At 48.9% G+C, this 15,722-nt stretch overlaps 1 protein-coding gene across 4 annotated transcripts in view; it reads left to right on the top strand.

The window, feature by feature from the left end:
- MRTFB (myocardin related transcription factor B) overlaps positions 1-15,722 on the top strand; it is a 264,346-nt gene that overhangs the window by 237,178 nt on the left and 11,446 nt on the right. For all 4 annotated transcript variants that reach the window (XM_075564270.1, XM_075564268.1, XM_075564269.1 and 1 more), the window contains 5 exons: positions 5,573-5,705; positions 6,447-7,481; positions 9,729-9,881; positions 14,255-14,398; positions 14,605-14,742. In XM_075564270.1, coding sequence (XP_075420385.1) covers positions 5,573-5,705; positions 6,447-7,481; positions 9,729-9,881; positions 14,255-14,398; positions 14,605-14,742 — 1,603 coding nt within the window. The remainder of the gene's footprint in view (positions 1-5,572; positions 5,706-6,446; positions 7,482-9,728; positions 9,882-14,254; positions 14,399-14,604; positions 14,743-15,722) is intronic.

Genomic DNA, 15,722 nt, shown 5'->3' with positions numbered 1-15,722 from the left:
CTTTCAGTGATTTGGGACTCGGTGGTTCCGTGTACTACAGAGCAAGCCGCTGGCCGGTCTTGTGCCATCCTCACATCCATTGCCATGCTCCAGCCATGGTGTCGATCCATCTTCCTGAGGCGCTCTCTCTTTTCCATTGTCCTTCTGCTCTCCCAAGTGTGATGTCTTTGTCCAGGAACTGGAGCGCCTGATGGTGTGTCTACAGGACGTGGGCCCAAGTCTCACCACCCTGACCTCTGAGGATCAACTTCCGAGACAGATGTGTCCTCTTTTTCTGGTCGACCTTTTTATATGAGACGACTTCAAAAAGTGTGGGGCTAAGTCTGTTATCCGTCAATTCCATTATAATCTATACTCCTTTTGAACCCCTTGCCTTCCCATCACCTCGGACCCTTGGGTGTCAGAATAGAGCTGTGCTCCATGACTTGTCAGAATTCGACGCCCACTGCTTTCTCCTTGGCACTTCCTGGTAGGCTCAAACCTCTAACCAGCTGTTTATCAGCTGAGTGTGTGAACCATTTTCATGACCCAGGGACTCTGATGGAAGATGAAAAAGTACAGCCAAACTCACTGCCAACGATCGAGTTGATTCTGACTCATAGCAACGCTATAGGACAGAGTAGAGCTGCCCCTGTAAGTTCCCAGGATCATAACTAATTAAGAGAGCAGAAAGCCTCATCTTTCTCTTGCCAAGCAGCTGGTGGTTTCGAACTGCTGTGTCACCAGACCTCCTTGGTGGAGGATAAAGACCTGCTAAAAAACTTCTCTGTTTAAAAAGAAACTCTGCTCACATTAAAATGAGTATCAAGTTTTTTCATTTATAATTCAGATAGCTAAATAAAGATAAAACCAGTTAGTATAACAGTAATTCAGACCTTATTGTGAAGTGATTAAAACTTAAAAAAAAAAACACTAAAACTTACGGGTATATCAACAAAGAATGGAATAATTTTGTAACATGCTATTACTTTAAGAGCAAAACCACTTACGTGAGCTATAGACATTGGAAGGAATCCAGGGGGTGCCCAGAACTGGACAAGCATCAGTGGTAGACCCCTGGCTCTGCAGTTTTGTTCTGCAACCTTGGGAGGAGGTGGTCTTGGCCATTGGGCACCAGTAATCATCGATGGCTCCTGCACATGTATGTGCTACGTACAAGCAGGCACTGTGCTGAACACGTGGCATCATCATCCTCACTGTAGATCTGGAGGAGCCGGTATTGTTGGCCTCGTCTTACAAATGAGGACATGCCCCTGGTGGTACAGTGGCTTCCCAGTTAAGACCCAGCAGCCGCTTCACGGGAGAGTGATGCAGCAATCTGCTCCAGTCAAGGAGATAGCCGCTGGCTTCACGGGCTTACAGTGACGTCTACTTTGGGACTTTTATAGATGAGAAAATTATTAAATTAAAAGTTCCATAAAAGCATATTTTTTCTGGTATCTTATCTATTCAAGAATCTTTTTTTGTAAGGAAAGAATTAGGAAAAATATCCCTGAGTTTCTTACCCTCCCATTTCATGTCATTTATCCTTCCTCAAAAACACCCCCCTAAAGGCCCCAGGGTGCCTGGGGGTGCTGTCATCCACAGAGATCCAGGGGCCCAGAAGAGGAGAGCACACTGGACCTGTATATTATTTCACCACACATAAAAGGAGCTCGCGTTCTAGGCAATCTTCAGGCCCTTAAGAATGAGACATTGTTTTCTAGCATGGTTTTTATTTTCACCAAAATTCCATCACAAGAAACTGAATTTAGAAGTCTTATAGAACTCATAGTAATAGTATAGTACCTCTATCGTGTGTCCCTGGTGGCACAGTGATTAAAGCACTTGACCCGGAACCAAGAGTTTAGCATTGCAAGCCCACCAGCCACTCTGAGGGGGAAAAAAAGTAGCAGTCTTCTTTCATAAAGATTACAGGTTTGCAAACCCGATGGGTCAGTTTTACACTGTCCTACAAGGTCTGGGAGTTGAATCAATCTGCGGCAACAGGTTTGGATTTTGGTTTGGTGCTGTAGCCTGAGGAGGAAGGAGGAAAGACAGGGAATCGCTGGAAGATCGAGACAGGAAGGTCACCTCATCTCTGAGCCCTAGGTGCCTCATCTACCATGCAGTCATACTCACCTGCTTTACTGCATTGACCTGAGGGAGCGGGGCTGGGTTCATTGACTTACTTTTGTTATTTTAAAGGCTAAATCAAACACTGAATTGCCAAGCTTGGAAACAAGTACAATACTGTAAACTGTCAAAAAGCATGACTAGATGATGAAATGAAATCATGAATTCCCAGTGGGGACGATCTTGATCCTAAGGAGGCAAAAGTTGATTCTGAGGAAAATGAAACAGTCTTAATTAGTTTACACCTAAAACATAGACCCACATAAAGATGCAATACATAAATAGATGCACATTCAGTAAGTCTGTGGTATTAACATTTCATGGGGAAGGTGATTCAGGAAAAAAAATGTCTTAAAGACTTGTTGGGAGGGCAATAATGTGATTAGGTTGAGAAACTGATTTAAATACTATGTTTTCAGAACTCTAGCTCAGCAATTTAAAAATTGAATTTGTAAGGGCATAGTGGTACAAAAATATTTTGTCATTTCATCTAAGCCTCAAGAAACTTCATGTCAAATGCTTCAAGTATTTACCCGCAGCCAGTGACCTGCCATCTGAGTAGCCCTGCGGTCAGACAGCGCACTGTGCAGTCGAAGACGGCAGATGGCGTTGGGTTAAAATGTACTGTCTTACCATTTGATCTCCCTTTTACCCTTTTTAAAATTGTTTCAGTTTTCCATGTATTCCACTTTGCTTTCGATTGAGATTTTTTGTCTTATCTGGTAATTATTGAGGGGGTGTTTTGTTTGCTTGCTTCCTGTTGTGTTTTATATGGTTTTCTGTATATGAAACCCAGCCTAGATAAATCTATAGAGACCGTAACTGGATATTAATTAGCTGGGGAAGTAATTACAACAATGAGTATAAGAAGAAAATGTTCTGAAATTGTGATGAATGCACAGATCTTACATGATTCAACAATTACTTTGTATAATAGGTGAAATAATGCCAGTAAAATTATTTTAAAAACCCAGCACCTTACCTCCCAATCCCACTTCCATCAAAACCCATATAGGGCTTCTGAGGATGTGAGGAGCAGACAGCCCCGTCTTTCTCCCATGGAGTAGCTGGTGGTTTTGAAGCACTGACCTTGTGGTTATCAGTCCAGTGCTTTTTATAAAAACAGGTCAGGACTGCCTAAAACCCAGTTTGAGAAAGTTCCTCCCATTACAGCTCTGACCCCATAGGCGCTGCCGTTTCAGAGCCCTATTTCAGAAAGTGGGATTCAGGGTACAGACAAACAGGAGCCACCGTGGAATTGGCCGTAGTGGATCAGCCATCATGTGTACCCAGGAAAACCAATGTCCTCATTACCCAGAGTTGGAAGTTAGATGAGGTGAGGGAGAGGCTTGGCAACTGACTCACCAGCCTTTTTAAAATGGAAGTACTTGTGTACTTAGAAAAGTACATAAATCATAAGTGAAAACTGCTTCCAATGTGAAGCACCCGTGTCACCACCACCCAAGTCAAGGTGCAGACCAGTACCCCAGAAGCCCCTCGGTGATCTCCTGACTTCTGTCCCCAGAGAGTAGTTTGTCAGCTTCATAGAAACAGGCACAAGATGGCCCTGGTTGCTTGTGTGTAACCTGGCTTGCGAGATGCCTCTTCACTGTTGCCAGTAGCTGTAGCTAATTCATTTCATATTGCTCCCTAGGATTCCCTCGTACTCTGGTTTCCCCATCCATCACACTCCTGGGGAAAAGCAAGGATGCTTCCAATCGAGGCTGTTGTGAATAATGCTGTATAATAAACGGGTTCTTGGTAGTATAGTTGGTTAAGCATTGGGCTGCAAACCTCAAAATCAGTGGTTCAAGCCCACCAACCACTGCAGGACTAGGGAGCAGCAGTTCTCCTTTGTCCTGTTGGGCCATTTTATGTCAGAATCAACTCAAAGGCTTGGTGTTGGTTTTGTATACAATCAATATTTTGATCTGTGCCTTTTGGGGCATATGTGCTTGTTTTTCTGTTGGGCGTCCGGAATTACTGGGTCAAAGATCGAGTTTTATATACCAACCCAACCCACTGTCATGGAATCCGTTCCCAATCATAGCAGCCCTGTTAGAGGGACGGAGGCTCGAAAACTGTACGGGAACAGACGGCCTCACCTTTCTTTCTCAGAGCAGCTCGTGGCTTTAAGCTGCCAGCCTGGCAGTGAACATTCCAGCACCTACTCATCAAGTTGGTTCTGACTCACAGCGACCCTGTGGACAACAGAAGGAACCGCTGCCCAGCCCTGCCCTTGCTCACAATTGCTCTTGTTTGAACCCATTGTTGCAGCCACTGTGTCCATCCACCTTATCTGGCCTTCTGGTTTACTCCCCTTCCACTTTACCAAGCACGACGTCCTTCTCCCGGGACTCTGTGTAGTCTACCTGAAACGACTAAACTGTTTCCCAAGCAACTGCACCAGTTTACACCGGCACCAGCAGTGCATGAGAGTTCTGATTGCTGCGAGTTGTTGGTACCCCCTCCTGGTGATGACCTTAACAGTTGAGCTGAGTATGCTGGGTGCTTTGTTGTGATTTTATTTTTGTTGCTGTTGTTTTGGTTTGGGGTTTTTTTGTTGTTGTTGTCTGTTGTTGTGATTTTAGTTCTCAGAGTTCTCGTGTCATGTGGCTGGGTATTTGTTCATATAGTTATTGACTGATGGACCTGCTCGCACCCCCACCTCAGTTTTTCCATTGGTTTGTCTTTCTACCTGTGCATGTTTACTCATTTGCAGGACTCCTTTGTATATTGTAGCCGTGAGGCCTTTGTCGCTTTGTAAGAAATAAGTATTACAAGTGTCTTCATTTGTTTTGACTTTGACTGACTTACAAATGTCTCTTTCAATCACTGCTTTGGGGGTGGCCTGTGGGTGGCCTTTGCCTTTGCAGAGGCCATGGAGGGACTGTCTTGTTTTCTTCTCGAAGCTGTGCTGCTTTAGAATGCACCTTTTGCCCTTTGGGGGATGATAAAAGGTAGATCCCTCAAGAGGCAGCTTCCCCTGGGAAGGCCCAGCTGACCGCCTCAGTGATTGGGAAGGACCTCCCTTGCAGTGCTCTCTTCACGACAACTTTGGGGCCCATGTGTCTGTGAGTCCCTTTCTGGATTCGGTCCGTTTTGTTTCTGCCCTTACACCATCACCACACTGTCTTCACTGCAGTGGCTCTGTGTCCAATGGTGATATCTGGTAACGACTTTGTTGCTTCCCTTTCTTTACCAAGTTTGCCACCGGTATTATTGGCCATTTGCATTTCCGTACAAGGCTTAGCATTATCTCCAGAGTTCCCACCAGACAGAACCTGTGGGGGGGGAGGGTGTCATCTAGTTTAACTGGCATCTCTACAAGGTTGAGCTTCCAACCCGTGACCGTGGCATTTTTCTCTTCATAATTAACAGTCACATGGGTTGACAGCAATCAGTGGCGAATCCAGGTATCGTTGATTATAAACTCTCGTTTCTCTTTCTTTTAAAGGCCAATCGGTGACAAAAATAACAATGGTGGGAACTCAACTTTGAACAGTCCCACACCCAACACACTAAGACAGAACACACCTGTTCCCGCGAGAAAGCCAGGCTCCCTGCCTTCCAGCCTGGACGACTTAAAGGTGAGAGTCCCACGTGGAGTTTACCCACCAGTGTGCACCACCGCATGAAATGCTCGGCTGCCTTTGTGTAGATGGAGGTCATTTTCAACAGACTTTCACCTTTGCCAAAAATGTGATAGCCTGTGTAGAGGCTCTGTCTTCTTAGAGCCACTGGGTCTGTTCTAAAGTGGTCCGTCACTAGGGAGCCAGCGCCACGCTCCAGCCACTGTGCTGCTGCTGTTTGACTGCAGAGGCTGCCGCTTCTCCCGCCTCTGCTCCCGGCCAAATGTGGGAGCAGCCGGGAATGCAGTAGTCTAGCAGATGAGCTCCAGGCCAGCCTTCCTGGGTTTGTAGCCCACATCAGCCTTCTCTTTTCTGTGCGACCTTGGGCAACTGTTCTCTGGCTCACATGATAATAAAACCTAGCTCGTGGGGTCATTGTGAAGGTGAATTTGAGAGACTACATGCAAAGCCCCTAGGAATTATCCGGTAAATATCGCTGTGCCATCACGACCCCAGCCGTGTGTTTTCTCTTTGGCAAGAGAGAGGAGTCGCCCTCTAGAAAACTGGACTTTATCACTTGCCTCTTGGGTCCTGCAGGTCTGTCCTTCTGTGAATTTATAGATGTTTGTTTTTAAACAACCCCGCCTGCAGGGTTAGCCGAGAGGCAGGGCCACTTTCGCTATTGCACAAGTCTGCTTTATATCTGTCGTAAATTGTCTATCCCCAAACCAAGAGTTGATGTGTTGATGTTGTTTGCAGGTGTCTGAACTGAAGACAGAACTAAAGTTAAGGGGCCTGCCAGTGTCGGGCACCAAACAGGACCTCATCGAGCGCCTGAAACCCTACCAGGAAGTGAGCAGCAGTGGGGTCACCGCAGGCGGTCTCGTGGCAGTGTCTGCTCCTGCCCTTGTCACTAGTAACCCAGAAGTCACCACAGCCTTGCCAGCTACCACACTCCCCAACGCAGTGACGAGCGCCGCCACGGGCTCCATGCTCAAAGCCGACTTGCCACGCCCAGGAAGCAGAGGCACGGCCCAGGCGGAGAACACCCATTCCCCTCTGCCCATCTCGCCATCCCCCTCGGAGCAGTCCAGCCTCAGTACGGATGACACACACATGACAGACACCTTCACAGAGATCATGACCATGATGTCTCCCTCACAGTTCTTGTGCTCGTCCCCCCCGAGAGGCCCCAGTACGGAGGACAGCATGAGCCCCACCAGCAGCACCATGTCCTGTCTGGAACTAGACGCTGCGGAGAAGGACCGCAAGCTTCAGGAGAAGGAGAAGCAGATTGAAGAGTTGAAGAGGAAACTGGAGCAAGAGCAGAAACTGGTGGAAGTGCTGAAGATGCAACTTGAGGTGGAAAAACGAGGGCAGCAGCAACAGCAGCGGCCTCCGCCTGAAGCCCTGGCCCACGCACCAGCGAACTCTGCCCCTAAGTTAGACCCGCACCTCGGCGGCAGCATGGGCTCTGCCGTGAAGGATGAGACCTCGCTCCCAGACTGCTCCACCTCCAGGCCACCCATCCCAGTCACCAGCCATTCCACGGGCCAGCCCATCGCCACGGGAGGCCAGACCCTCGTTGCCAAGAAGGCCGTGCTTATCAAGCAAGAGTTGCCCGGGGCCCCGGTGGAGCCACAGGGCCTTGTCTCACAGTTTTATGTGAGCACCCAGGGACAGCCGACACCTGCAATGGCCGGCCAGCCCCAGACCTTGCTGACCACGCAGACAGCCCAGCTGCTGCTCCCAGTGGCCTCCGTGCGGCTCCCACTGGGCAGCCTCCAGCTCCAGGTGTGAACGTGTCCCACAGAAACGACCAGCAGGAACTTGCCTGCATGCGCCCAGCGAGGATCCCTGAGGGGGCCCTCACACACGGGCTAGGCAGCATGGCTCCGCAGAGGACATTCCTTCCATGGGGGTGGTTCTATAGCCTTCCACTTGCTGTTGTAAAACCCACTGACATCTCGTTGGTTCCCCCTCTTAGTGACCGAGTAGAACTGCTCTGGGTGGTGTCCGAGGCTGTACATCTTTAGGGAGGTAGACTGCCATGTCTTTCTCCCTCATCAGAGTAATGCTGGGTGGGAACTGCTGGCCTTTCCATTGCTAGCTTGATGTTCTAACCCACCGCATCACCAGGCTCCTGGACACGAGCAGAGCAGTTGTGATATGTTTCTAAGTATAAGGAACAACAATGGGCGAAGGGCTTACTGAACGCTCCCTTTCCCCAGAGGGAGAAGCGCTGTGGTGCAGTGGCTTAAGTTTTGGGCTACTAACCCCAAGGTTGGTGGTTCAAACCCACCGGCTTCAACTCGGAAAAAAATGAGGCTGCCTGCTATGATACGATTTACAGTTTGGGAACCTTGAGGAGCCGTTGAAGTCCATCCTGCAGGGTCACTATGGGTCAGAAACTATACAGTGGCAAATGGGTGTGACATTTTAGGCGGGGGGTTCCCAGATGAACCATGAGCTATACCCATTTCTAGATCAGGATACCGAGACCTAGGAAAATGTCAGTATTTTCCCCAGGGTACAGCTATAGCCTAGAACAGTACTGTTTACACCCAGACACATTAGACTCTCAAACATTTTGCTCTTGTTCGTTCTTACATCTGCCTCCCAAATTTCTTGAAAGGGGGGCATTAATGAAGATTCTTAAGCTAAGGAAAAGATGACTACAAATTTTAGTCTGAGATTATAAAACACTGGTGAGCATGGAATATTTTTATGCCGACATTGGGGGAGATAATGCCATCAAGTTCATTTCCACCTATAGCAACCCTGGGTAGGCCCGAGTCGGACTGTCTGTGCGTTTCTAACACTGGAACTCACTACAGGACCAGAAAGCCTCGTCCTTTCCCCCAACGAGTAGCCAGTAGTTTCAAATTGCTGACCTGTGGTTAGTAGCCCATGTCACATATACCCGCAGTGGGCTTTCTGGAGCGACCAGTGAGAGGCTGCAGAGACCATCTGGATCAGTGGAACTCCCAGCTGCCCTGAACAGCCTAAAGGAGCAGCCTGAGGGCTAGAGGCGTGGTGGCCCAGAGGCCCCTGCTATGCACAGAAAGACATTCTCCTGTGCCTGTGGACTTGAAAATCTCTTCCATAATATAGCTATCTTTATCTAAAAATATATAGATATATTTGCCTTTTAATTTTTCTGGCCCCAATCTTCCATAAGGGTGGATGGTCTAAGACCAAGAACCTGTTTTATTTATTCAAGAGCCCTGTGTCCACAGTCTACAGCTGGAAAAGCAGGCTTTGGACTGAAAGCACAGTATTCACGACAGTTGACTCATTGCTGCCAAATGGCGTGAAGCTCACAGAGAGTGTGTAGGACAGAGTAGAACTGCCCTGGGGGCTGCCCAAGCTGTGACCTGTACAGAAGCAGACTGTAACATCTGTCCCCCATGGAGCAGCTGAGCGCATTGAAAACAGCAATCAAGGGGGGGGGTGCGGGGGGGGGGTGAGCGGGGGCGGGGCTAAACCACTGGGCCACCAGCGCTCATTAGACCTGTTGTTAACACCAACTGCTCTTCCAACCCATAGGAAGGAGTGGAACGCTCCTTCGGGTGTGTGAGCCTCATCTTTCTCCCGAGGCGTTCAAACTGAACCTGCGGAAAGCAGTCCGATGCTTCACGTGCTGTACCACGAGGGTCCCTTTAGAGCTGTTCCAGGGCCTTCTGGTTCCTGCTGTCTGTTTCTGCATGACACCTCAGCCCCTTGTGAAAGGGCGAGAGCGTGCGAGTTGCTGACCTGGTGTTGCAGCCTCTGGTTCTTAGGCACTGTGTTCAAATTCACGCACACATGAGCTGAATCGGTTCATCAAGAATGCAGCTCGGCCAACTATTCCCAAGAATCCTTGGAGCACAAATGTGCTCCTCTGTCCAAAAAGTATGGGCTTTAAAAAGTAGTCACCAAAGGTTAAAGGCTGCCATCTGTCAACACTTGTTTCTAATACCAGTGACTAGTCTATGTCAGAACTGTTGGTCTTAACGCTGATTCTGTCGATTTAATGGATTCTTTCCATTCACCTCCTAGACGGCACCACAAGCTGGACTCCAGCCTCAGCCCCAGCCAGCCACTGCTCCGCAATTACCTACCGCTGCCTTGTCATCAGGCTTGGCCCCGCCTGCGCTTCAGCAGGATGCTTTCCCACAGCATGTACTCAGCCAACCTCAGCAAGTCCCGAAGGTCGGTGAGCTGCCTCTTCTAGCCCACCTACAGCCTCTCTGTGAGGACTTCTGTAGGGTGATATGCCCATGAGGGGGGGGGGGGGTTGTCAACTGTCAACCTTGGGATGAGCCTAAGGCTGTTTATCCTTGACCCTGGAGTGGAGGGAGCTTTCTTAGAAAAAGAGAGCTTTCAAAGTGATATTTAAATCCCCATCTACTGAAATGGAATTAAGAGGTTGTAGGATTTTCCAGAAGCATTTTGAAGCCCCTCGTGTGTCTGAGAAAGGGAAGACGTCCTGCTGACACAGTGGGGGAATCCCTGTGCTAATTGCAGGTCCAGGGTTCAGCCTCATCAGTGACCCTATGCGGGGATAGCACCAGCTGTCTGCCCCTTTAAAGATTTCGTCTCAGCGTCTCAGAAACCTTGAGCCCCTCTCTGCTCTCCTGTGTCCCTTGAGTCAGAATCTGCCCGGCGGCAAGGGCGTATGTGTGCTTGTGTGTGCCCACCTAAGAACCAGCAGCCAGGAGAGCTAGGCCTGGTTATTACTCAGGCTCACTGCTTCCTAGAAATGCAGCCTTGAGCCCTTGTTTTCTCAGTCCCTGCCCTCGTTTTAAAAATGCAGGTGTGGCTTTAGCCCTGTCTCCTCTGTACAAAGGCATTTCTCACTCCTGACGGCCCCTGGGGGTCAGAGTAGAACTATGCACTGTAGGGTTTTCAGTGTTGATTTGCCGAAGTAAATAGCCAGGCCTGTCTGTGGGGACCTCTCTGGGTGGACTGTAATATTTATGGAAGCAGGCTGTGAGTCTTTCTCCTTTGAGTGACGGGTGGACTCAAACTTCCAACACAGCCAGGTGTCTTCACTAAGCCCCCTCAGGGACTCCATTCTGTGGACAATTCTCTGTTACATAAGCCGAGACTGGTGGCATAGCAAGTTACTTGTTCAACTACTAACCACAGGGTCAGCAATTCAACTCCACCAGTCACTTTCACTACAGAAAAATGAGATGGCCCATCTTGTAAAGGCTTACAGCCTTGGAAATTCCAGTTCTGTTCTGGCCTGTAAAGTCAATATGAGTCAGAATTGATTCCATAGTAGTTGGTTTGGTTAAAAAAAATAAAATCAAAAGTTACCAAACTTCCCCTATATCCAGTAGGTGGAGCTGTGGGCACATCTCCTTGGCAGAAAAATGATAAGGCCTCAAAAATGGGTCTTGGTATTTTAAGTCTTGAGCATGATTATCAAAAAGTTTGGCTCTGCTACTTCCAGAAACCTAGATCTGAAACCAGGTGCACCATTAGGTGTCAGGGTCAGATAGCCTGCTAGGCTAAGATGCACTTAGGCCCCGAAAGACACAGCTTCAGGGCAGTGGCAGTGGGCAGAAGGGGGGCCATACCCTCTCTTTCACAGTCTCCTGAGAGAGAGGAACCACCATGAGAAATCGGTTGATTTGAACAACTCACAATGTTATTTTCGTGTAGTGTAAGCTTCGTAAATGTTCCATTGTGTAGACAGTTTTCCTGGTCTTAGGGGGAGAGAGAAAGCCAATGGTATATTGAATATGGGCTTATTCACTGTCTCAAGTTTCTAGAATTCAGAGTTATTATTTAAGAAAGGAAGTAAAATTTGGGGGGATGGAGTTGAGATGGACAGAGCTAGGGACAGGGGCACTACCCAGATGTGACCCAAGGCGCCGATGAAACAGACTTGGCTCGGATGTGGGCACTGGCCTGTGAGCCCGCCCTTGCAGAACTCCGGTCCAGCACCAGCAGCGCCAGGCTGCAGGGAGCCCAAGAGGCACCAGCCTGGTACATCTTGTCGGTCAGCAGATCTGTTGCTCCCAGGACCCTGTGAGGCTGGAGCAAGAAGAGAAGCGTGCTCAGAACCCGACAGGACGGGAACAGGTATTGCATCTCAACATGGAAACAGGCTTCAGCAAAGCGAAGGAAAGCCTGACAGCCAGGGAAAGGTGGGCACGAAGAGCAGCCCCCGCTGAAGGGAAAGGCGGGAGTACATGCTGTTCCGGAAGACCGGGAAAAGATTGGAGATGAGAAGATAGAAGTTAAAGGAAAGACAATGAGGAAATGCTGAAGTATAGAGGAGAGAAAGAAGAGAGGGGAAGGAGGGGTGAGGGGGGAAGCCAAAAGAAGACGTAAAGCCAGAGGGCAAAACCAGCTGTGCAGCAAAGCATCCACCTGAGATGGTGTCCCCAGAAAAGCAAAAGGCAAAACCAGTAAGAACCTGGCTGGGTACCGTACGGAACAGAAGGAGGCCATCGGTGATACGCATGCGAGTAATGAGGAGATGGTAAGAGAATGTGTTGAGATGGCGAGGGTGAAAGACTAGGTGGGGAAGGGAAAAAGAAAAGAGAAATGAGGGACTTGATAAGAATACAAAAATGTTTCCAAAATCTTTTCGACTCAAAGTGCTCCTAGGGCCGCTAAGGCCCCAGCAAAGAACTCTGAGGACAAGTCTTCTCTGTGTGTTCTTGGGTCTCAAGTCTGCTTCGACGGACAACCCCAGGGCCAGTCTTTCCCCTCGCATTTCCCTGGCAGCATTCGCCAGGCTCTGAGCGTTAGCCTCTGCTGGTACTTACCCTGCTTTAAGAGTCCTTCTGGCCCAGCTGCAGGGCTGTTTCAGCAGGGAGCTTTCACCTGTGTCTGTGGAACACATGTTCATGATTCATTGAAACAACAAAACACCACATAATATGAAGGGAGGGTAATTTTTAAGTGAAATACAAGAAAATGGACGTCAATATTTAGAACTCAACTACCCAGAGAGGCTGTACTGTTTGAGAGTACACATATTCACACCTAGTTTCATCCAGATTCACTATAAATATGCATATATATATACAGAATATGAGTGTATGAAAACCAAACTCATGGCTGCTGAGTGGATTCTTAGCTCACGTTGTTGATGTTGTCAGGTGACACCGAGTCACTTCCGACTCCTAGAGATCTTGTGCACGACAGAGTGAAACATGTAGTGATGTCTGAGCCATTGTTGCAGCCGCTGTGCCAATGCTGTCCATCCTGGCAAGTGCCCACCTTACAGTGACCCTCCAGAAGAGAACCCCCCTGCAGGGCGTCCAAGGCTGTCATCCTTACAGAAACAGGCTGCGCGTCTTTGCCCACGGAGTAGCAGGTGTACTCCCACTTTCAGTCCTCAGCAGACCGCCTCGTCACTGCCCTGCAGCGCTCCTTACGAATGATGCACAGTAAACGCAGTACTTTCCTAAACCCACCAAGCTCCGCAGCATGAAGCTGCAGCATCAGAGGGTAGCTCTCTATTTGTGAAAGGTCAGCCGTGAGACTTCGGGCCGCCGGAAGAACCTCTTGGTGTCTCACAAGAATCCCACCTCTGCTTAATAGAGCAGCACCCCAGAAGCAGGGACTTGTCAGTGGGGCTTGGAAGAATCCCAAGAAGCTGTGGGGAATTCTGTTGGACAGCACATGTGTCCAGCAGGTCATAGAAAGGTTGTTGCGTTCTACCCTGAAGCTTGCGTTCTACCCTGAAGACCAGGCATGGAGTGTGACAGGACTGGTGGCAAGAATCATTCTTGTGTCGGGACCATCGGCAAGGATTCAGAGGTGGCTGTGGCTGCGTGCCCGCGTTAGAAACAAAGGCCTGGCGTGAGAGGATAGCAGGGCACAGGCCAAAGCTGCTTCCAGAGAATGCCCAGTCCAAGGTGCGCTGGGAGAACGCAGAGCGGTGTGGTGCTCCATTTCACCTTCAACCTCGAGGGAAAAATCATTCCCGAATCTGCCTTCCATTTGGTAATTACCTTTCACACTTGGGGCAAGGTTCTGAAATCAGATTAGAATGGTGGATTTGGGCCTTATTCACCTCACCCTGAAAATTAAAGCATGAAACTGCTTTTTAAAAATCCATCAGTTCAGGAAACCCGGCTATTGGAAAGGGACCTCCAGGGTGGAAATCAGCAGGGTACCACACCAGGGGCAACACAGCAGTGTCTCTGAGCAAATGCTGTCGACACTGTAAAACAGAAACCGTTTGCTGTGGAGCTCACTGAAATTAAGATAAAATATTAAAGCAGGAGGAGAAAAGAAAGAAAGTGGGACCATGGGTAAGATCATCACAAAGAGGGAGAGCAGGAACAACGCCGCTGTGTCGCTAGAAGTGAGCGCGTGTCCTCTCACACAGCCCTGCCCCAGACAAGGCTGCAGGACGACTCAGGCTCAGCGCCTGAGAAATGTCTTTGTCAGTAAAGTTTTATGGAACAAATATTGGCATATTGTCCACGGCGACAACAGAGTGATTGAAACAGAGACCACACGACCCTCAAAGTCAAAAATATTTACTAAAACTTTAGTGTGTTTGTTTTGTTACCAGAACAAATTGATGGGGAACAATTTATTTATTTCAGGTTTTCACAAACTCAGCACCAACTACAGTTCTCCCATACCAGAGGCAGCCTGCTCCCTCGGTCCAGCAGCCTTTCATTACGAAGGCATCCAGCAGAACCGCTCCACTTCCACCAGTGCAAAATGGACCCAGCCCGCCCAGCAAGGTAATGCCCAGGCAGCTGTATACAGCGAGAATGCTTACATGGAGATGGGCTGGTTCCAAAGCCTAGTGAGTGAGAGGGAAGCCACGTTACTTGGACATCAAAGCCCCCACAAACCTCAATAACCGCTGTTTTGCCCGTGAGGAGAATCCTTCCCACATGGCAGGGTCACAAGGGTTTACATAACATGTGCCCCATCTTCACCACAGCCCAGCTCTCCCCCACCACCTCAGCAGTTCGTTGTCCAGCACGCCCTGTTTGGCAGCCCCGTCGCCAAGACAGAAGACCCCCCTCGTTATGAAGAGGCTGTCAGGCAGACACGCAGCGCCCAGGCCGCCGCCGCAGAGGTGAGTGTAATTGGGGCCGCAGCTGGCGAGGGGAATCCGCTCAGCAGCGTGGCCTGTCGGTGGTGTGCAGACACGCAGGCTAGCCAAGGCTTTCTTGTCACGTGTCATCCTCCAGTCTCATCCAAATGCATTACTGAGACCCTGTCTGAGACTGACTTTCTTCCACAAAAAAACCCACATTCTGTGACCAGCACCTTTGCCTACATCTTCAAAATCAAACCAAACTCACTACCATCAAGTCGATTCCAACTCATGACACTTAGGACAGAGTAGAGCTGCCCCTGTGGCTTTCTGAGACTGTCCCTCTTTACAGAGATAGGAAGCCTTGTCTTCTTCCCACAGAGCAGATGGTGGTTTTGAACTACTGACCCTATAGTTAGCAGCCCGGTGCATAACCACGGTGCCACCAAGGCTCCTGTGTTTACACCTTAGGTGGTCATTTAAAATCAAAGCATCATGCATTATGAAGACTAAACAGCTTTCTACAGCTATATAGTCTGCTATCACTACTTAATCCGAAGCTCAGGTTTTGTCTTTTCATTTGTCCTGTGGAGAGGGGGATGGATGTGTTAGGGACAGATGTGATTCCTTATGGCATACAGGAAGCTGTTGTCAAAAGGCACACTTCGACCTAGCTGGCGTTCTGGACGCCCACCCTCCCTGCTTCATTCTTCTTCTGCTGCCGCCACACAAGCCCAGCGCGGGGGCTCACTCCTATGTCAGCAAAAGCACTTTGAAGGGACAGACTGGAAAACCTCCATTTGCTAAAACCAGGTAATCTCAGGCCAGTGCTGACTCTCTCCTCTGCTCCGTCATTGTCTCACTGATAAAATAGGAATAACAGTGCCTATGTGTACAAATGGGAAAATAAGTTTTTACAGTTTTTTATTTTTAAAAATACGAGCCTAATAACATTGTCCACAAAGACAATGGTCTGTGTCCTGCTCTGGCAGTACCAATGGGGGTCTCGAAAGCAGCCC

The sequence above is a fragment of the Tenrec ecaudatus genome, chromosome 12 (genome assembly GCF_050624435.1).
Source record: "Tenrec ecaudatus isolate mTenEca1 chromosome 12, mTenEca1.hap1, whole genome shotgun sequence".
NCBI classification, from domain to species: Eukaryota; Metazoa; Chordata; class Mammalia; order Afrosoricida; family Tenrecidae; genus Tenrec; species Tenrec ecaudatus.
The sequence above is the reverse complement of the archived record's forward strand: the minus strand, read 5'-3'. Positions and strand labels throughout refer to the sequence as shown.